This window comes from Macrotis lagotis, chromosome 1 (genome assembly GCF_037893015.1).
Source record: "Macrotis lagotis isolate mMagLag1 chromosome 1, bilby.v1.9.chrom.fasta, whole genome shotgun sequence".
Taxonomy (NCBI): Eukaryota; Metazoa; Chordata; class Mammalia; order Peramelemorphia; family Peramelidae; genus Macrotis; species Macrotis lagotis.
This window is the reverse complement of record NC_133658.1, coordinates 849303699-849325751: the sequence shown is the minus strand read 5'-3', so window position 1 is coordinate 849325751 and position 22053 is coordinate 849303699. Positions and strand designations below refer to the sequence as shown.

Here is a 22053-nt window from a genome sequence, read left to right as displayed (position 1 = left end):
GACCAGACTCATTGCAGAAACTAACAAAAACCTACTTCTTTCCCCCAGTTAATGGTGAGGGTGGTGGAGTGGGCAGGGGAGGGAATCTCCTTTGGCAATAGATTCAAAGGATTCAGAAGATATATTAGAAATGAGCTAGGCCAAACCCTGCTTTTTACAGTTAAGGAAACTGAGGTCTCACAAGGAGGAAGTCAAAGAGTCAAGATTTCAACACAGATCACTGATTTTGACCTCAGTGTTCCCTGCACTGTGTCATACTGTCATGCATATTCTCTCCAGGATGGATGCCAACAAGGATACCATTGATCAGAAAATGGAACTTGTAATTTCAGCTTTCAGCAAGGATTCCTCTCACCTCCATCTTGAAAAGGCCACTGGGACATACTCTTGAGAAAGTAATAATAATAATAATAACAGTCGACCTTGCCCTTGTTTAAATCAATTCAATACACATTTATTAAGCGTCTGCTTTATGCCAAACACTAAGCAACCGAAGCTACCATAAAAAACAGTTCTGCCCTCAAAGAGCTTATATTCATTGGATCACAGATCTGAGCCTGGAAGGGAGGCCACTGGGTCCTCCCCCGACCCTGGGCCAACTTAGAGCTAATAGAATGGAAACACAGTCACTCAGTACAGGAATAAAACTCAAAGGTAAAAGAGGAACTTAGCTCTCCTGACTACTGAACTAGAATCTCTGATTCCTTATTCACCATTTGCATCATGCTGTCTCTTAGATAAGCAACTACAAGACCATTTGTAGAGAAGGGTACTAATGATAAGGCCATCTTCCAGCAGGACATAGCATATGTCACTTTACCATTTCAAATACTTAAATTTCCCGTCTGAGCCACCCAACAGACCTGTGAGGGAGGCAGAACAGAGATAGTCATATAGTCATTCCTATTTTCAAAGGAGGAAAATTGAGAGAAGAGTGGGGTACTTGTATAGTACTTGATGTTTAGCATCTATATGCCTGTCTGTCTATCTATCTCTCCTTCCATTCATCTATCTGTTAGTCTATCCATTTATATACATATATATATACATATATATATACCTATCTATCTATCTATCCATTTGTCTGTCTGTCTTTCTCTTTCCATCTATCTTTATACCTCTCTGTTTAGCCGTTTGTCCATTCATCTATCCATTAACTTACTTATCTATATGCCTACCTATTTTCTACCTGTCTGTTCATCTATTTATCTGTTTACCTACCTATCTACTATTTATCTACTACATATCATCTGTCTATAAATTATAGATATGTAAGTTTATAGAGGGATGCATAGATTAGATGGATAGATAGATATAGATGGATGCATATATCAACTCTCAAGAAATCAGGAGTAGAACATGAAGACTTTCCATGCCCCAGAATTTAGATGACACTAAGAAAGAAGGGAAATTGGGGAGATGAAAACCAAGGCTCTTTAGAATCAGTGCTCAGGTCATTGCCAGCACAGAGTGGCATCAAGGGTCAATGATAGACCAAGTCAGCCAGGTTCTCCATTATCACCCAGATACCAGGTGGGCTCTAGACCAGCTCTCCATCTCCTTCCCTTTTTCTTCTTTCCTTGGCTTAGGGAATGGAGGGGGAGTGGGAAACATGAATGCAGGCACCATCAAGAGTTAAAAGGAAATCAGAATTTTCAAAGTTGTCTGAGAGCGGCAGGCACCAGCCTGTAGAACCAGCCTCATGTTGTCCTCCCTCCTTGGAAGATAAAAATTAATTACAAGATGAAAAAGAGGGCCTTTGAAACCACTGTTTGGTGGTAAAAATGCAAAAGAAAAAATGTAAAAGACTGAAGGGGAATGCAAGAAACAGGAAGCAGCCCAAGAGGGAGATGACTCCTTTGAAATAAGTCCATCTCTAATCCCAGGCAATTCTCCCTCTTTTTTATCAGTGGCTTCACTAACCTGGATGGGATTATGTTGATGGACTTTTGAATGGTAGCAGCAACTTTAGGAAGTCAGAAATCAGCAATAGGGAGCTCCTGGGTTTGTGATTTTTCAGTGGGCCAATAATGCACCCCCAGTTATATCAGACACTCTCTTGGCCTCTCCCAACTCGATGGTCTTTGGATGATCCAAGAATTTGCAACCAAGGAATTTCAGCTAAAAGGAAAGAACAAAGGGAGAGGGGGAAGAAAAATGGAGGGAGATGTGGAGAGGGGAAGGAAAAGATGGTGGGAAGAAGAGAGAGGGTGAGAGAAAGTATGTGTGTGTGTGTGTGTGTGTGTGTGAGAGAGAGAGAGAGAGAGAGAGAGAGAGAGAGAGAGAGAGAGAGAAGAGGGACATGAAGGGGGAGGGGAGGGAGAGGAAAGGGAAAGAGGAAAGCAGGATGGAGTAGGAGAGGGAGAAAGAGGAAGGAAAGAAGAAAGAAAAGGTAACTGGAGAGGGCGACTTTAAAAACCTCTCTCCCCATTCTCATTTATTTCTGATTCACTAACAGATCCACTATACAACTCTATTCTCATTCCTACTAAATAGGAATTATACTAAATTGAAATCAAGAGTCCTCAATTCAAATCCTTTGATTTGACAGTTTTTGACTCTGCTGTTCATGAACAAGACCTTTCCCCTTCCTGGGCCTCAATTTCCCCATCTATAAAATGAGGTTGTGAGATAAATAATTCTGTAATCCCTTTCTGCTCCAACATTCCATAAAAATCCTATACAAACCCCAATGAAGACCTAGATCAGGTTTTTCTTTACTGGAGAAGAGGTCACCCCCCAAAAACTGAAGGGAAGGCAGTTCCCTTAACTCATTAATCAATGAATGAACATTTATTAAATATCTACTATACTAGGGGTTGGGAATATAGAAATAAAAATGAAAAACTCTGGACCCTAAAGAAACTCATAGCGTATACAGTTCTCTCTAGTCCCTTCTCCATGTGCCCCTCTCCCAGTTCCCGTCTGGTTTCCAGCACAAAACAACCCACTGACAATAGCCCTCTTCCCACCCACCTACCCCCATATATTCTCCTGATCAAAGGTGAATACATTCATCTAATTATTAACTGAAGCTGAATTTTCAAAAGAAATTTTGTTGTTTGTTTTTGTAAGACAATGGGGTTAAGTGACTTGACCAAGGCCTCACAGCTAGGTAATTATTAAGTGTGCAAGGTCAAATTTGAACTCAGGTCCTCCTGATTCCAAGACTAGTACTCTATCTACCTTGCCACCTAGCTGCCCCTAAAAGAAATTTTAGTAGTGACTAAGAGAAGGAAGGCTAAAGCCAGAAACCACAATAATAAGTGCTGGTGTTTGCATAGTCTTCTTAGATTTACCCACTGCTTTACAAACTTTATTTCATTTGATCCTCATTGCAACCCTATGCTGTCAAGAAGACACAACACATCTTATCTCCTCCTTACAGATGAGAAAACTGAACCTTTTAGAGGAAGTTGAGTGATCCAGTGGATAAAATACTGGCCATGAAAGAACTGGATCCAAAATCAGTCTCAGGCACTCATTAACTCTGTGGCCCTGGGCAAGTCATTTAATCTTTGCCTCAGTTTCCTCAACTGTAAAATGAGTTTAATTGTTAACAGCACCTACCTCTCAGATTGTTGTGAGGATCATATGAGATAATATTTATAAAAAGACTTGGCAAAAAATCAGTCCTTGATGCTGATCAGGGATATGTCAAGATAGGATGTGACTCATTACTTCTAGACTCCAACAGCTTGTTCTTATATTATTACCTTCTTTCACTTAAGAGCCAATAAGCCTTCAAAGGGAAAAAAAATCATCAGCGCTCTCAACAGGAAGGAAGGAATCACCCAGGCTCAAGCCAAGAGAACCAAGAGTACAGGAAGAGCCCTGGAATTAGGAAAATAGGAAAACTCTAGGTGTGTGTGAGCCTTTTAAACAGGAAAATGAAGATGAGGCTAGACAGTTGAAAGCAGTTTGGATTTGGTATCAAAGCATCTAGGTTCAAATTCTACCTCTTCCACCTATTACCTGCATATGAAGAAACCAGAGATGGTTATCCTAGAGAAGAGAAGATTTAGAGAAGTACATAATAACTTCCTTGTAGTATTTGAAGGATTGTGATATAAAAGAACTGAGTTCAAATCCCCATTCTGAATCTTGCTTGCTATGACATTGAACAAATGCTATTAGCTCTCCTACCTTTCCTTATCTGTAATACAAGGGAAATAGACCAATGAACTCTGAGCTCCCTTCTAGCTCTTACTCCTATGAACCTATGAATAATCATCATCATCATCTTCTCCTCCTCCTTCTTCCTCTTCTTTCTTCTTCCTTTTTCCTATTTTTCCTCCTCTTTCTCCTTTCTCCTCTTCCTTATTCTTCTGTCATTTCATTCATTTTTAAGACTTTATGATCTCATTTTGGGCAAAGATACTGAAAGTATTTTGCCATTTCCTTCTCCAGTTCATTTTACAGATGAGAAAACTGAGACAAACAGGGCTGAGTGACTTGGTCAGGATCACATAGTTAGTAAGGTGTCTGAGGCCAGATTTGACCTCATGTCTTTCTGATTCCAGAGCTGGTGCTCTATCTATCTATACTATCTAGCTACCCCAGACATTGTCTACTTTGCCTCAAAGGGCAGTAGAAAGGGATATTTGGATTCTGTATAAGAAAAACGAAACCGTTAAAGTCAACAAGCTTCCTATTAAGTGTTTCCTGTGTGGCAAGAAATTTGTGGAAAACAACACATTGAAAATGGGGATGGAAAAGAACATGGTAGAGAAAATCCAGAAATTCAAGACCATACTTTGGAGAAGAATGAATACATGGCTGACCTGGCCATCTTCCTTAAAATGAAGGGTCTAAGAAGAAGATGACTAATCAGAGGAAGGATCTGCAGGGCAGAGTGAACTTCTGAAATGAGAAAACTGTTGGAAAAAGTTCAAAAAATCAAGAAAGGAATTCTAATAATACTATAATAAAAGGTTCTAATTGGGGTCAATCCAAAATGCTATAGGTTAGTTACGTGGAGAGGTAGTGACAGTATTTAAGTGGGAACTGAATGACTACTTATCAGGAAAGCTGTGAAGAGTTTTCCTCATCAAATGAAGACTGAACCTGAGGCTCTCTGAAATTCTTTATAGCTTTGAGATTCTCTGACTCTGTGAAAGATGCCATTTAGAAATGGGATGCCATGACTGGTGATCCTTTTGATAGGAACAGAAATCTAATACTGAAAGAGACCTTGGAGCATATTTAATTAAACCCTTTCATTTTACAGAGTAAGGGAATCAAAACTTGTAGAATGACTTGCCCAAGATTATCCAAGAAGTAAGCATCAGTGATAGGATCTGGCTCCAGAAAAAAAAAACTATTTTTCCCTGTATCATACCACCATCATCTTCAGTTCTCTGGGAACCCTGAGATGTCAGATGCATGGCACATTTGGTACCTTCAAGAGATGGGTCTTGTTCATTTCTCTCATCTCAAATCCCCAGTCATTCAGTCAGCCCACCAGGAAAAGAAGGTCACCCACACCCCATCTCTGCCACAGAGAGGAAAAGAGAAGACAATTGACAGACCCACTCTTAAGTCCTCAGCAGTGAATCTGAACATCCACTCTCCTTGTCTGTCTCTGATCAAGGGAGGATGTAGAAAGACATCTTGCCCTAGGCAAGAAGAGGCCAGTCCTCTAGATGCTTTGGGCCAGAGTGGGACAGAATTTCTTCCCTTCTGGTGGACTGCAGCCTTACAAATTGGACAAAAAAAAATGGAGTTGACTGACCAGAATTCAATCCATGAAGTCATTGATTTTAGAAAATAGAAGAGAATTTCAGAGCCAAGACTTTAGAACTAGGAATGTCAGAACTGGGAAGAAACTTCAAAATAGAATGTATAATTTTAGATCATAGAGAAACCTTATAATATCAAAAATAAAAGGTCAGATATTAAAAGAACTTTCAAAAATACCTGAAATAGACTTTAGAGTCTAAACTCTCCACATTTTACAGATAAAGAAACCTGTTGCTTATTACCACCTATCTCCTTCTCCTATATGACTCTTGTCCCTGGCATTTCATACATTCATTTTGATTTGGTTTTTTGAGAGGCAATCAGGGTTAAGTGACTTGCCCAGGATCACACAGCTAATAAATGTCTGAGGCCAATTTTGAACTCCTGACTCCAGAGCTGATGCTCTAACCACTGTACCACCTTGCTGCTCCCATTCCATACATTCTTGATAAGGGATCCACCAGTATTATATCACTGGAAGGATTTTGGCATAAAAAGATGGGTATTTTTTGCCCAAGAATATCACCCAGAAGAAGCCACTCTATTCGGGACACTTGACAATAGATTCATAAATTTTATAAAAAAAATTCTTATGATCACTAAAACTTTTTCAAAAATTTAACTCAATTTTAATTTCCTCCTAGAAACAATCTGCAGTCATCCCCTATAGAATGAGGAAGCTCTTTACAAAGAAGAAAATGTTCAGGAAGTCCAGGGTAAAACATAATTGGCAAGAGGTAGAACTGAGAAACTTTTCTTGACGTTGATTTAAAATCCTGGCAGTGATTCATGAAGAAAAGGGGGTGATGAGATAGTGAGAGTGAACGCAAAGGAAAAAATTGGCAGAAATCATTTTGTCAACACTTGGAAACCATAGAGTGTTAGATATGAAAAGAAAGGAAATAGAATTATTATCCAGTGTTTCTGCTGATTATCTATGTGATCTTAGGTCCATCATTTCCTCTCGTCTTCAATTTCTTCATCTAGTAAGTGACTGGAATATAATTCAAGAAGGTGAAGCAGTGAATAGAGTATCAGTTCTGGAGTCAAGAGGGCCTGAGTTCAAATACTTACTAGCTTTGAAAGCTTGGAAAAGTCATGTAAACATGACTGCCTCGCATCCAGTGCCAGCTCCAGTCGCCTGCTCTATATCTGGATACTGGATCCAAATGGCTCTGGAGAAAAAAGAGGCTGGTGACTTAGCACAGCAGTTTCTCAATAAAATGTAATTCGCTTGCATGTCATGGCATCACCTCCCTGATGTCACGGTCTTTCTTGAAAATGAAGGACAAACCTCATCATCAATATATAACTAGTTTATGCGAAGTAGCAAGCTGGCATAGTAGATGCTAAAGTAGAAAACTGGCCTTGAATTTAGGAAACCCGACTTAAATCCTGCCTTTGATATAGATTAGTTTTGTGGCCACAAAAAAGATACAGTATCCCAGTGAGCCCAGGCAACTCTTTGAAACAGGGTTTCTTAATCTGAAGTGCATGGAGGGAAAATGTTTGATTATTATATTCCAATATAATTTGTCTTCTTTATAATCCCATCTATAGTTTTCTGCATTTAAAAACATCATGTACAAAAAAAAAGATTAAGAAGTCCCTCACATGGATGAAATCACAAGCCCAGATGACCACATCCTAAAATAAACCAGGCACCATGTTAGGCTCTGGGGTCACACTGGCAAAAGCAAAACATCCTCTAAGCATGGAGAGTTTCCACTGTGGAAGGTTGATATTATGAGAAGAAATGTTAACAGTACTACCTTCACAGAACTGGTACCAGAGAGTGCTTTGTAAGCCTTAGGTTCTGAAGAAAAGGGTATGTCATCATTACTATTCCAAGCAGTGCCCTTATATAAACCCCTGGTGTACAGAGGGGGGGGAGTTTGGACAGATGGCTACAGAGGGGACAGACTGCTTTTATTATAAGATAGAATAGATAACCAGGAAGGGCCAGGCAGCCGAGAATACTTGTAGTCCCCTAGAAATAACTAGAGAGAAATGATGAACTGTTCTCAAGCATGGATCAGATAAGGGCCAGAGACTCTAGTCCTAGGGATAAGGAGACCAATTAATTTCAGGAAAAGGATCTCATTTCCAGTACAGACAATATCCTAGGTTCTCTACAAAGCCTCACAGAAGTTACCTCCCAGGGCTAGTCCCCAGGTTTCATTTGCTATTGGAATATATTAATACTATTTTATATATATATATATATATATATATATATATATATATATATATATATATATATGTGTGTGTGTGTGTGTGTGTGTGTGTGTGTGTGTGTGTGTGTGTGTGTGTTTAATATTATATAAATATATGTACATATATTGTCTCACGATGAAATGTTAAATTCTCAAGATTAAGTATCTTCAATTGGGAAAAATCAATTTACTTCTTCCAGGAGGCTAGAGTTAAAAGTGGAGAGCCCAAAACTTACTTTCTTGCCAATTTCACTGATAAAAAAAGCATCTGTGTCCTGGCAAAGTGCCCCATATTGGCTGCTCTGAACGGTTGCATTAATTTATTTGGGTGACTGGTCCTGAAACACTGCTTATTAAAGCCACCTCCTGAGCTGGGACAGGGAGAAAATGGTCACTAGAGGGGCTGGTGACAATACTAGCTGACCATGTGGGCTCTGCTTTACCCCAGGACAGGAGCATCTCCTCTTTTCCATAATCAGTAGGAAGCAACAAAGACAGTTCCAGTCAGGGCTGAGCCCACATGATGCCTGCCATCATTAACCCAACTCCTACCTGCTGGAAGCTTTCTCATCATAGTGTCACAGATTCATAGGATGTCAGATCTAGGAAGGACCTTAGATTTAATCTAGTCTTAGAAGCCCAGATTGATAAGTAGAAGGGACTTTATCTAAACCTCACCTAGTTTAGATATTTCTTTTTGTAACGGAGCTAACTGAGGATAAGTGATTTGTCCAAGGTTGGTAGGTGACAGACTTGGAATTTAAACCTAGATCCTCATACCAAAGTTAGCATTCTTCCCCCTTGCCTATATTTCCTTTCCTTGTATACATGAGTATATTGAGGCCACAGGAGGACATGTGAGGTCAGGGTCACAAAACTAGACTTCTGACTTCCAAGCCAGGCCTATTCTCACTTTGGTATAAAGTTACACACCAAGTAGTATAAGATTAATGTCCCTTGACTCAAATAAAGTGATCTGTGTTCTAATTTTGGTTCTCTTTATCATGGTACAAATCCCTTCTCATTCTCTAGGTCTCAGTCAAATCAAGAATCATTCATTAAATACCTGAGATTTGCCTGCTAAGTATTAGAGTTTCCCCTTTTGCAATAGAGGTGGGTATATACCCCCCATTTTGATCCCTGGGCCAATAATTACTCACATATTTATGAATTTGTTGGGCTGAAAGCTTGCCAACTCAGAAAGTACTTTTACATTTTCTACTACTATTACACTGTATTTAGAATCAGGGTCTACTACTTGTTATGTGTGTGATCTTGGACAAATTCAATTCTCTCTTCAAATCTCAGTTTTCCCATCTGTAAAATTAGTTTAGACTAGACAGCCCCCAAGATTCCTTTCAAACTTCACCATAAGTTCTTCCAGGATAAGATCTGTGTCACGTAGTCATCATTGTCCTCAGTCTCAAGCACAGATCCCCTTCTTAATAAATGTTTGACAAGTAGATGAATGAATGAATGGGTGAATAAGTATTCCCTATATCCCCTACCCTAATTCAGATTGAAATAATCCCCTGGTGGTCCCCTGAAGCCCTGAACTGAATTTTCAACATATTGGATCAAGAGCTCATCCTGGAATCATGAAGACCGAATTTAATTATGACCTTAGACATTTACTAGTAACATGACCTTAGGCAAGTCACTTAATAGCTGTCTGCCTCAGTTTCCTCAAGTGTTAAAGAAAGATAGCACATTTCAGGATTGTCGTGAGGAGAAAAATGAGATAATATTTGTAAAGTGTTTGGCATAGTTTAGGATAGTACATAGAAGTCACAAATAATAAATTTGTTCCCTTATCTCCCCTTCCCTTTGTCTCACAATCAGGATCATTAATTAGTCTGTTTCCAGAGATGCCATACTTGAGTCTATTCCCTGCTGACATCCTTTAGCTCTAACTTTGAATTCTGATGCTTCCTTCCATCTTCCTCATTCATGCTTCTGTCCTTTTATGGCATTTCATATTCCTCACCCTAGAACCCTATCTATCAGTCAGAATTCATTTGGATTCTTTATTGTTCTGTCTACTGTCAGACAACCAAGTACTGGCCTATAATGATATTAGCATTCCAGAAACCTAAGTCTGCATCACTTTTATAAGATATCATTTATCTACAGTAATAAGAGGCATACATGGAATCACAGAACCATGGAAAGGGGTCTCAGAACGCATAACATAAAATTTCAGAGCTGGGAAAGATGATAGAATATAAAATGTCAGAAAGAGAGCCTTTAGAGAAGCAATTCTCAAACTATTTGGTTTCAGGACCCCTTTATACTCTTAAAAAATTATTGAGGACACCAAAGAACTTTTATTTATGTGCGTTGTATCTGTCAATATTTACCATATTAGAAATTTTAAATGATAAATGTTTGAAATACTAATTTATACTTATTTATGAGTAACAATAATAAACTCATTGTATTTTAATTTACATAACATATTTTATATAAAATAACTACATTTTCCAACATGAAAAAAATTAGTGAGAAACCTGGCATTGTTTTACATATTTTTGCAAATCTCTTTAATGACTGGCTAGAAGACAGCTGAATTCTCTTTTCTGCTTCTGCATGCAATCTGTTACAATGCTGCATAGAAATTCAACCTCACATATATATGTGCTTGGAAAGGGGAAAAATATTTTATTAGGCAAATAATGTATTAGTATATTATGAAATTAGTTTTGACCTCATGGAATCTCACACCTAAAGGGTCTTTGGGCCCAGCAAGGATTCACAGACCATCTTTTCAAAACTGTTGCACTAGAGCATAGACTGTCACTGATGAGAGGGAACTTAGAATCTCAGAACTTGAGAAGACTTTACAGCATAATTCAATTCGATTTAATAAGATTCGTTAAACACCTACTGCAGTCAAATCTCTGGATTAGACACTGGGAATATTGCAAATGTCAATTTTGGGGAACCATAAGGAGGCCAGTTTGGCTGGAATTTGAAGGAGATTAGTATAAAATAAGTCTGGGAATATAGGTTGAAGCTTGATTTGGCAGAGCTTTAAACTCTGAGCAGAGGAATTTGTCTGGTATTCTAGAGTCTATAAGGAAAATTCTTGAGTTCAAGAGTGACCTCATCAGACCTTGTCTTTAGAGAGATTGTGTTAGCATCTGTGTTAAGTATGGATCAGGGAAGCAAGAGGCTGGAAGAAAGGGGACCAATTAAGAAGCTATTATAAAAGTCAAGCTGAGAGGTGATGAGGGCCTCACTAAAGTAGTAGCCATGTGTGTAAAAGAGATGTGATCATGGCAGATTGGACAAGACTCAACAATTAGATATGAGAGTTGAGGGAGAGTGGAGAGTGAAAGCTGATTCTAAGGTGGAGAATGTAGGCAACTAGGGGTGAGGAAGGAAAGAAGAGAGAAGAGAAAAAGAGAGTGCAGACATCATAATAAACTAAAAATTGGAGGACAGCTAGGTGGTACAGTGGATAGAGCACCGGCCCTGGAGTCAGGAGTACCTGAGTTCAAATCTGGCCTAGATACGTAATAATTATCTAGCTGTGTGGCCTTGGGCAAACCACTTAACCCCATTTGCATTGCAAAAATCTAAAAATAAAATAAAATTGGATTAAAAATAATTTTAAAAATAAAGTGACAACAACAAGAAGAAAAGGATGGTGGCTTCTGCAACAGAAACAGGAAAGTTTAGAAAAGGGACTGTTAGGGAGAAAAATAATGTACTATTAATGATATGTTGAATTTGAGATGCCAATAAGGCTACAATGCAGCTGGTGATGTGCTGGAACTCAAAAGTTGGAAGTTATCTTGCATAGAATCAAAAGTTACAGCATGGTCAAGAAAATTTAGAATTAAGAAAAAGCTATTGGATTCAGCAGCTAAAAGATCATTAATAATGTGAATTAGAAATTAGTGAAGTGATGGTATCAGAAACCAAATTGGAAGAGATTAACTCAAAAAAAGTTGGATTGAAAAGGTGACAAGGATTCTAAGCAACTCTTGCTAGGACTTTGACAGTAAGTAGGAAGAGAGATGTTTTAGAAAGGGGATGAAGAATGGATAGAAATTTTTGGAATAAGAGATTTCAGTAAGTATTTCCTAATTAAATCTTGAAAATTTATATTCATTTTTAAGTTTTTTGATTTCCAAATTCTCTTCCACCCTCCTATCCTGCCCCAAACCCATTGAGAAAACAAGCAATATATCAATTACACATGTGAAGTAATACAAAACCTATTTCCATAGTGTCTATATTGTAAAAACAAGAAAAATATTTTTTTTGAAAAGTATGCTTCAATAATTGGCTCTTCTTGAAGGTGGATAGCATTTTTCATCATGAATCCTTTGATATTATCTTGAATTGTTGTCTTGATCAGAATAGCTAAGTCTTTCTCAGTTGATCATAATTGCATTATTGCTGGTATTGTATACAATGTTCTCTTGGTTCTATTTATTTCATTTTGCATCAGTTTTTTTCAAATCTTCCCTGATTTTTCTGAAGCCATTCTACTTGTCATTTTTATACAGTATGATAAGGCCATAAGAGGTTTTAAGAAAGGGAAAAGCTAGGTATGTTTGTAGGAAAAGGGTTCAAAAGCAACAAATAAGACAATGATAAAGATGGGAGTTGTTGAGATGATGTAAGTGGCAAGCTTCTGGACATGAGAGAAAGTTAGATCAAAGACAAAAACAGGGATGAAGAGCAAAGTAGCTATCCTTCAGAGACTAGAACAAAGGAGGAGAAAATGGGGGAATGGTATAAAGGAGGTCTGAGGCTTAGAGTAGAAGAAAATAGAGCTGAAGTCAGATGCCTTTTTTTAATAAAATAGGAGGCAAGATGCCCTACTAAGGGGACAGTGGAAGAGTGGGGGGGGGGCTTGAAGAGAGAAGATTTTGAATAGCCTCTCGAGGTTGTGAGAGAGCTAAATTAACTAAAGTTCTTCATTTACTTTACAGGGTTAGAAGACTGAGTTACTATTCTTAATTACTGTCAAAGCTATACGATTATATGGTGCCTCACTTAGTGACCATGCAAGTGCCTCCATTCTGGGTTACATTGTTCAGGATATTTATCAACAAAAGTTTCCAAAGAAATGAAGTAATGTGAAGATCACAGCCTATATCTTGGGGCTGGTCCACAACATCCTATAGCTGTATGGAGATCACATATACAATGTGGGGAAGTGGGTATAAGATCACAGATTAAAGTTCATCAAGTACATGTATTTTGTGAATTAAGAAACCAAGTTTAAATGACTTGCCCAAGGTTGAACAGCTAAGAAGTATCTAAGGCTGGTTTTGAATCCAGATCTTCCTGCATCCAACATTTTCTCTATAATACTATCCAAGTTTTTAGGAGCAGCTATGTGGGCCTCTTGAGCATGACTGAACAGAAGGATTATAATGGTTAGGATTTCCTGGGCATATCCTTATTATCTTAAGTCCCTTCCATTTTCAGGCAGTCAGTAATTATTCAGTAATGATAAACCAGGCACTAATGACAGCCAACACTATACTAAGTGTAGTACAAAGAAAGACAAAAACAGTCCCTGCCTTCAAAAGAGCTCACAATCTAATGGAGGGGACAACATGTAAAGAAAAATGGATAAACAGAATATATAGAGAATAAACAGGAGATAATTAGCAGAGGGAAGCCACTAGAATCCCTGTGCACTGCTGATTTATCCTGACTATAGAAAATATTGATCAAAAATACTTATTGACTCATTAATCTGTTGCCTCAATCTGTTGTGTAGATAGATAGATAGATAGATGATAGATAGATAAAGAGAAAGAGAGAGAGAGATGATAGATAAAATTATGGAATCATAGATTTTATATATGTGTATATATTTCAATATAATAGATTTCCTTTGCAATCCTATGTATTCTGTTTTGTGAATTTCAATTTTTTTTCCTGAGAGTGGATTCATAGACTTCATCAGTCTACCAAATGGATCCAGGACACAAAAATGGTTAAGGATTCTTGAACTAGAAAATGACCTATGATGAAGTAGGTTTCAGATTTAGTATATCAGTGGGGAAACCCATGATCTGTCTCCTTTCCCTATGGTATTTCTGCTTAGAGCATTGTGGACATGACTCAGATGATGCCAGGCTCTCCAGAAGATTCCAGGGGTATTTGATTAGGAGCAATATGATTGTCTTCAAATTTTCTGTATCTCAGGAAGAGGAGTATAAATTCCCATCCATCCTCCTGCTCCTGGGTCTCAGCCAATCTAAGACCCTAACCATCTCAGGCTATGTTCCTAGACATCTGAGCAGTCTGTTTGCACTCAAGTATCTGGAGTCTCCTCATGTTCATTTGAGACACATTGCCTTCAAACATTCCTCAAATCTTCATACTGGTAGGTTTAGCTAAAGATCAGCAATGGACCAACCAGTTGTTCCATAATGATTGTAACTCTCAGTAGGTCTGATGATTGGCACCTCCTAGGACCAGTGGCATAACTGGAAAGTAGGAAAGGAAGAAGTTCTCCTCCCCCTACATTTCTGTGTGACCCATTAATAAAATCTCTAGGGAACTCTAAGTATGTACAAAATCTCCACAAATAGCTCCGATCCCACAAGGTACACATGGGGCTTGTGTGGAAGAATGAAGTGTGAGTGGAATTTCTAATGATTAGTGTCAATGGAATGTGGCACCAGTCTAGGTACATATGCAGCCTGGAAGGCTGGGATCTTTGGCAACAGATACAGACAGATAGAAGAGGGTCTGATTAAGAGCACAGATAAGGGAAGGGTAGTTAAATCCATCCTCAGGGGCTGTAACTGATCTCCTCCCTGCTCCCAGTGCAAGCAAAGTGGAAAATAAAATGAATTGTTTCTGGAATGCTTTGAGTTTCTTTGAGAAAATATAAATGCAGCCAATCTTCTGTCACCTGACAGAGGAAAGCAGTGGTCTGGATAATCCCAGACTCACTTTCCTTTGGCTTCAGATAGTACTCTGTAAGTTTCCACACAATGGTCTCACCTTCTTAGTTATGATTGATTTCTCCCCATTAGACCAGGGGCTTGCAATTCTGGTCTCTCCTGGTGAGGGAGGGAGGAGATCAGGAATAAAAAGAAGGAGATGGGAAGCTAGGTCATGATTACAAATTCACTGTGAATCACCAAGGCAACTGTAAAATCATAGACTAACAGAGGTCAAAGGGGACACAACTCATCTCATCCTACTCCCTCAGTTTACTGATGAGGGAATGGAAGTTCAGAGATGGGAATTGGACTAGTTCAAGCTTGTATATCCAGGTCTTCTGATCTGGTCATTTTTATTCACATCAGTTGTATCACCATCGGTTAAATCTCTGGCAGGCATTGGGAGATGTTAGGAGGGGATGAGACTATACTGGATGAAGTATTTTTTTTATATTTTTGCAAGGCAATGGGGTTAAGTGGCTTGCCCAAGGCCACACAGCTAGGTAATTATTAAGTGTCTGAGGCCAGATTTGAACCCAGGTACTCCTGACTCCAAGGCCGGTGCTTTATCCACTGCACCACCTAGCCTCCCTTTGGATGAAGTCTTAGTGGATACCACAGCCACCCCTTCCTGATCTTTCCTGGGGTCTCAGTAGCCTTGGATGGGAACCAGACTCCTTAGAGAGAGACTCCAGGTGAGGAGTCTCTACATGGAAGAGTTTGCAGTTGAGACTTTGCCTCCTTCCCTCTTCTGATTTTGCTCCATTCTCTCTCCTTCCTCCCTCTTCTTCATTCATTTTTCCTCCTTCCTTCCCTTTCCTTGTTCTTTGTTGTCTCTCCTCCATCCTTCCTCTTACTCTATTCCTTTTTTACTCCCTTTCTCCCTTTCTCTTTTATCACCTGTCTCCTCCCTCCTATGACTTCCCTTCTATGCCTTCCCTCCTTTCCTTCCTCTCTCTCCATCCCCTCACCTCCATCCACTCTCCTCCATCCTCCCTCTTACTCTTATCTATTCTTCCTTCTTTTCCATTCTCTACCTCCTTCTCTCTCCCTCCTTTCTTCTTTCATTACTTTTTCCCTCTTCTCTCCTCCTTCCCTCTATCACTTCTTTCTTTCCTTCTTCCTTCCTTCCTTTTTATCCTCCTTTACTCCTTTTTTGTTTTCTTTCCTGCCTTCTTTAACTGCCCTCCTTTCTGCCTCCTCCCCTTCTATTCTCAATCATCTTCTCTCCTCTTACCTCCCTCCCTTCTTCTACCCTCTCTTCTTCTCCTCCCTCTCCTTTGTTCTACCTCCAATCCCCCTCATTCTTACTTTTCCCTATCTTCTGGTTTGTTCCTTTCCTTCCTTCTTCTTGACTCTTTCCTCTGTAATATGATTTCCCTTTTTTCCTTCTTTCCTTTTTTCTCTCATTCATTTTTCCTCCATTCTCCTTAATTCTTATTCTCTACCCCCTTCTTATTTTCCTCCTTTATCCCTTGCTTTCCCCTCCCCATTCTCCTTTCTTATTCCTTTCTCCTTCTTTTACTTCCCCAATTCCTTTTCTCTCCCTCTCTTTGACATGCTATTTCCTTTCTGCATTGAATCTTTTCTGTCTTTTCCATTTATATTCCCTCACTCCCCTCTTTCTTCCAGAAATCCAAGATTTCCACTTTTGAGAAGATGTGGGCATTCATGAGCAGCAAACCCTCAGCCCTGGTGAAGAACAATGAGGAGGGCATCCAGAGAGCCCTTACAGCCGACTACGCCTTGCTCATGGAATCCACAGCCATTGAATACATCACTCAGAGGAATTGCAACCTCACCCAAATTGGGGGCCTCATTGATTCCAAAGGCTATGGGATCGGCACACCTATGGGTGAGTGGGTATCCAGTCAAAGACAAAGCTATCCATCATTCACAACCCAGGCAAGGGAGTGAGGTAAAAAAAAAATGGGTAGAGATGACTTGCTTGGGATCACTTATGCAGGTAGCTTGGAGGTTTGAAATTTAGCAATACCTAGAAATGGGAGGATGCATCTGAAGATTTCATGAGGTCTCTTCTAGTCTGAAAAGTTCTATTCCCGATCAATACTGTGAAGGGCTCATATGGCTCCTGCTTGACAGCTGGGGGGTTTTCTGCCTGTAGCTGAGCAATTACTTGGTCATATGATCTTCTGACCCATAATAACTCACCTTTAGAAGCTCACCTTTATGCTGTCTTCTCATCTATTATCTCAAATGATCCCCACAACAACCCTGGGTGGGAGTCAGGGCAGGGATTACTATCCCATTTTAGAGATGGGAAAACTGAGTTACTCAAGGTCACATAGTGGCAGAATTTGAAATTCAAATTCAGATCTCCCTGTTCCTTAGAACAGGACTAATATGCTAAGGGGGAGAGAGCTAGAGAGATAAGCCCCCTACCCAGCAAAGGTCCTTTTCTCCCTCCTTCCTTCCCCTACCCTCACATCTCAGCTAATACCTATTTGCAGTCAAAAGATTAAGTAGTTCAGGCATCTGTCACTTATCAATGTGAGTATGGACAAATCACTTCCCTCCCTGGGTCTCAGTTTCCTGATCTACCTCACTGGGGTAAGACAAACATCATAGAAATGTGAGCTTTTATTGTTTCTGCAATTGTTTTATTTAAAAAGGGTGTGAGGCCAGGTCAAGAGAAGGTTGTACTCAGTTCTCACTGACAGAATTTTCTTCTGGCCCCCTCCCCAAGGTTCACCCTACAGGGACAAGATCACCATTGCCATCCTCCAGCTCCAGGAGGAAGACAAGCTTCACATTATGAAGGAGAAGTGGTGGCGGGGGAATGGCTGCCCAGAGGAGGAGAATAAGGAGGCTAGCGCCCTAGGGATCCAGAAGATAGGGGGCATCTTCATTGTGCTCGCCGCAGGATTGGTGGTCTCTGTGCTGGTGGCTGTGGGCGAGTTCATCTACAAACTCCGAAAAACAGCCGAGCGGGAACAGGTAACCCCTTCCTCGAGGAGGTGGGGGTTCAGGGGCAAGCCTGGGGGTGGGAGGGGGGCTTATCTGAGACCATGACTGAGCAAAGATTGGCTGGTGGGAGGGAAAGGGGCCTTAGAGAGAGTCAGAACTGAGTAGGATCTTAGAAAACAGAATGACAGAACTGAGAGAACTTAGAACACAGAATGGCAGTGCTGGGGGGGGGGGGGCTCTTAGAATTCAGAATGTCAGAGCTGGGTCTTAGAATATAAAATGTCAGAGCTGGGGAAAGACCCTAGAGAACAGAATAGCAGAACTGGGAAAACCTTATTAAACAGAATGTCAGAGCTAGGAGGGTCTTTAATAATACCAGAGCAGGATCTTAGAACACAGAATGGCAGTGTTGGGGTTGGGGGGGGTGCTCTTAGAATTCAGAATGTCAGAGCTGGAAAGGTCTTAGAGTATAGAATGTCAGAGCTGGGGAAGACCTTAGAGAATAGAATGACAGAACTGGGAAAAACCTTAGAAAACACAATGTCAGGGCTGGGAGGGCCTTTAGAACATAGAATGTCAGAATTGGAAAAGATCTTAGAGTTCTTACAATCCAATGTCCTCATTGTACAGATGGGGAAACTGAGGGTCAGGCAGAGAATGAGATATATATTCAAGATTACATAGTGAGTTAGTGGCAGAATTGGGGCCAGAATGTTGGTCTCTTAACTCCTGCAAAGAGATAGATACTACCCCAAGTATAATTCTGCCCTCTATACCACACAGGGAATAACACCAGGCCTCCTCCTCCCTCTTCCTTCCAGCGTTCATTCTGCAGCACTGTGGCTGACGAAATCCGATTCTCCCTCACCTGCCAGCGACGGGTCAAACACAAGCCTCAGCCACCAGTCATGGTCAAAGCCGACGCTGTCATCAACATGCACACATTCAATGACCGTCGACTCCCAGGCAAGGACAGCATGACCTGCAATACTGCACTGGCACCCGTGTTCCCCTAGGACTGGGGCAAGGGTCAGGGGCTGGCTAGAAGCAGTTCCTTTAGGGAAAAGGATGGGGACAGAAGGAAAGATCCCTCTTCCAACTCTGTGGTCAGTGAAAGAAGCTGGCCCCATGCCTACTCGCTTACCTACAATGAACCTACCAGACCCCAGCCTGTGGTTAGGGGATTGAATGTGTAGTAGGTGGGTTTTTTTGTTTATCTCTCTCTTTGTCTAAAGCAGAAGAGACAAAGACAAAGAATACACACACACACACACACACACACACACAGACACACACACACACACACACACACACACTCCTCCCTCAGAAGGAACACTCCCCATCTTCTAGGGATCATACAGTGGATCCTCTGGTGACAGATCCCAAGTCCCTGTCTAAACTCTGTCCCATGGGCTTCCAGAAGTATGACAATTTAAAAAAAAAGCAGCAGTCATGTTGACCAAGGGGGAATGGCCATCAGTATGGACAGATGGACACCCACACCCCCCCAGAACCAATGGACTGGAAGAAAACGACTTTTGTATACTGACTGCTGACCTCATCCTTAGTAGTCAAGAGGATTGAAGCCCATTGGCCTTACATAAGGCTCCATGTTGGTGGTGATGGAATGACCCAGGAAGAAATGACATTTTGAACTCTTTATAGATGAGATACCTCTTTTTATAATAGGCTGAGAGGACTCAAGAGTAGAGGGAGGTAACCACAATGAATTCTTCAACAAGCTCTTCCAGGCCCAAGGGACAGATATCTTTTTTGTCTAAGAGAAAGGTCCAGAAACTCCAGCCACCAGTCTTTGCCCTCCAAAGCCAAGCAGGAAGACATATATCATGGAAAAAGCAGTTGGCTCTCGACTGAGGCAACCAAGCAATTGCCAGAGCCAGGCTAATATTCATTTGGAGCCTGAAGGGTTTATTGATCATGTCCTGCCTCCTTTGACACTGACTCTTTTCTATCTGCCTCCCTCTGTCCTCTTCAGAGGACGAATGAAAAAGAAATTAACTCTTGGCCCAGGCTAAAGAGGAAGCCAGACCTCATTTTTTCAGAGCATAGATGAGCCTTGGGCTAGATAGCATCCTGTAGAGGCTGACATCTGAGAACATGGAGAGGACAAGTGGTTAAAGAGATGACCACAATAGGCCCTGACCTTCAGGACCTTTCAGAAACTGTGAGCTTGTTTCCAATGGCAATTCTGGGCAATGTCTCATCTCCTCAGGGTGGGAGACGGAAACTGTGCCTAGAAGCATTAACCAAAGACCCCACAAGGTGACCTCCATCCAGGTCACCCCTCAACTTCTTTCTTCATTCCCTCTGGAATGGTGGGGACACTGTGGTGCTTTGGGGGACTGGCCAGAGAAGTGGGGAACAGGGAATGCTGAAAGGAACAAAGTGTACTTAAGGAAGGCATGATTTGGCCTAAGAGGTTCTGCTCAAGTAGGAGGATTGCCCTCCAGAGAGGGCATTCTTCAGGGTGGGGGCCAGAGTGAAGGCTCCAAAACCTGGCTCAAACATGATGCTTCAGTCCTGCCCTAGCCCCCCAGCTCTGCTGAAGTGACCTTGTTATTGAGGAGCTAAATTTGATTCTTGGGGTTTCTCAGAAAAAAAGGAATCTCTGAATTCTCCTACCCTTCTCCCAGTCCCTATGAAGCAGGCAAACTTCTGTTCTGAAGTTGGCCCTACGCTCCTGGGATTAGAAAGGACCAAGCAAAGAGTGCTCCCCATGCACTACAGCCTAAACAGGAGTATCCTCTCTGTAGCCCATGGACTGAGGGACAGACCCAGTGCCTACTTATAGAATCATCACATGTCCCCAGCTCTGACTGGGTAGATATGTTTGGGTTGGGCTGGGATGATTGACCCTTCACTATAGCCAAATCCATTCACTAAGACAAGCCATGATGTATGTAATGGAGTTTCTTGGGATATGTGTGTGTGTGTATATATTCACACATATGTGTATCTAGCTAAAGTCAGGCCCAGGGAAGACCAATTAGTAAATCAGAGTCCTGTTTATACTTCCTTGGTGAAGGAAAATAAAAGACTGTGTTTGGATTACAGGTACAGCACATGAAGTGCATGGAAGTTTTGACTAAGTCAAATGCTTTATTATTCACTCATCATCATTCATCCTATTATTTTTTTATCTGAATTAACAGGACTTTGAATACAGACTTGTCTAATTGCTCTTCCCTTTGTGGTTATTAACCACTATTCATCATTAGAATATATTCCCTCACTCAAATCCAATTCACGTGCTTGTCATAGTGTCACCTCCCTGATGCTATGGTTTTCTTCGAAATATTTCATAGAATACATGCATACACAGCCATCTATAAAATAGGTGTTTGTACTTCAATATATTCTCACAACAGTGCACAAAAGCACTTTAAGTGAGATGATTTTTGTGTGTGGCATTTCTGTGGAAGAATCAAGGAACAATCACAATAGTTGCAACCCATTTAGTGGGTTAACGTGGTCAGATGATTTCTTTGCTAAACTGAAATGATGCCACCCTTCCTTGGTCAGGTCTTGTTTATGTATATGCTAGATTTATATCCAAGACCAGAGGGTCCCAGATTTTAGAGCTAGAAGGGAGCTCAGAGACTTACATTAGGTTAGCATCCAACATTAACCAGAAAGGATGGCTGGCTAATGTTCAGTATCCCCTGTAAACTCTAACATCTGAAAACATTGTTGCAGAGATCTGTGATTTGCAAGATCTTTTTTAGGAAAGATACAACCAGGAAATGAAGGTGTGTTTCTACCTCCATGGAGTGTTTCTTAGCACTAGGGTTTATAGTATATATTGCACATTTGCCAGATCATTAGGGTAATGTCAGAATAGGGGTTGTAACACATATCCACACAGGATTAAAATGTTAGGAGATGGCTAAGCATTCCAATTTGCTGGTGGAAAAACCCAGGTTGCGACAGGTCTTTCCTCTTGGCCACTTGTTCCAGCATCCTCCAAGGTTTTTGAAGCCACCATCAATCTCCCATCATCCAGCTATTGTTCTATATACTTTCTTGACCAAACTGGCCAACTTGGTATCTGGCAGTGAGATAAATTCCCCAGAGGATGCTTCTCATCCTCTCTCTCTCTCTCTCTCTCTCTCTCTCTCTCTCTCTCTCTCTTTCTCCTTTCTCCTAACACTCAGAACTCCTCTTATTTGGACCAATGAGGAAGAGCCCAAGAAAATTCCTTTATCGAGCTTACCTTA

At 40.7% G+C, this 22053-nt stretch overlaps 1 protein-coding gene across 1 annotated transcript in view; it reads left to right on the top strand.

Moving 5' to 3' along the window:
- Positions 1–19571, top strand: part of GRIK3 (glutamate ionotropic receptor kainate type subunit 3) — a 309202-nt gene extending 289631 nt beyond the window's left edge. Inside the window, exons 15-17 of the mRNA XM_074216447.1 lie at positions 16520–16742; positions 17595–17845; positions 18637–19571. Coding sequence (XP_074072548.1) covers positions 16520–16742; positions 17595–17845; positions 18637–18831 — 669 coding nt within the window. The 3' untranslated portion in view covers positions 18832–19571. The remainder of the gene's footprint in view (positions 1–16519; positions 16743–17594; positions 17846–18636) is intronic.
- The last annotated feature ends 2482 nt before the right edge of the window (positions 19572–22053 follow it).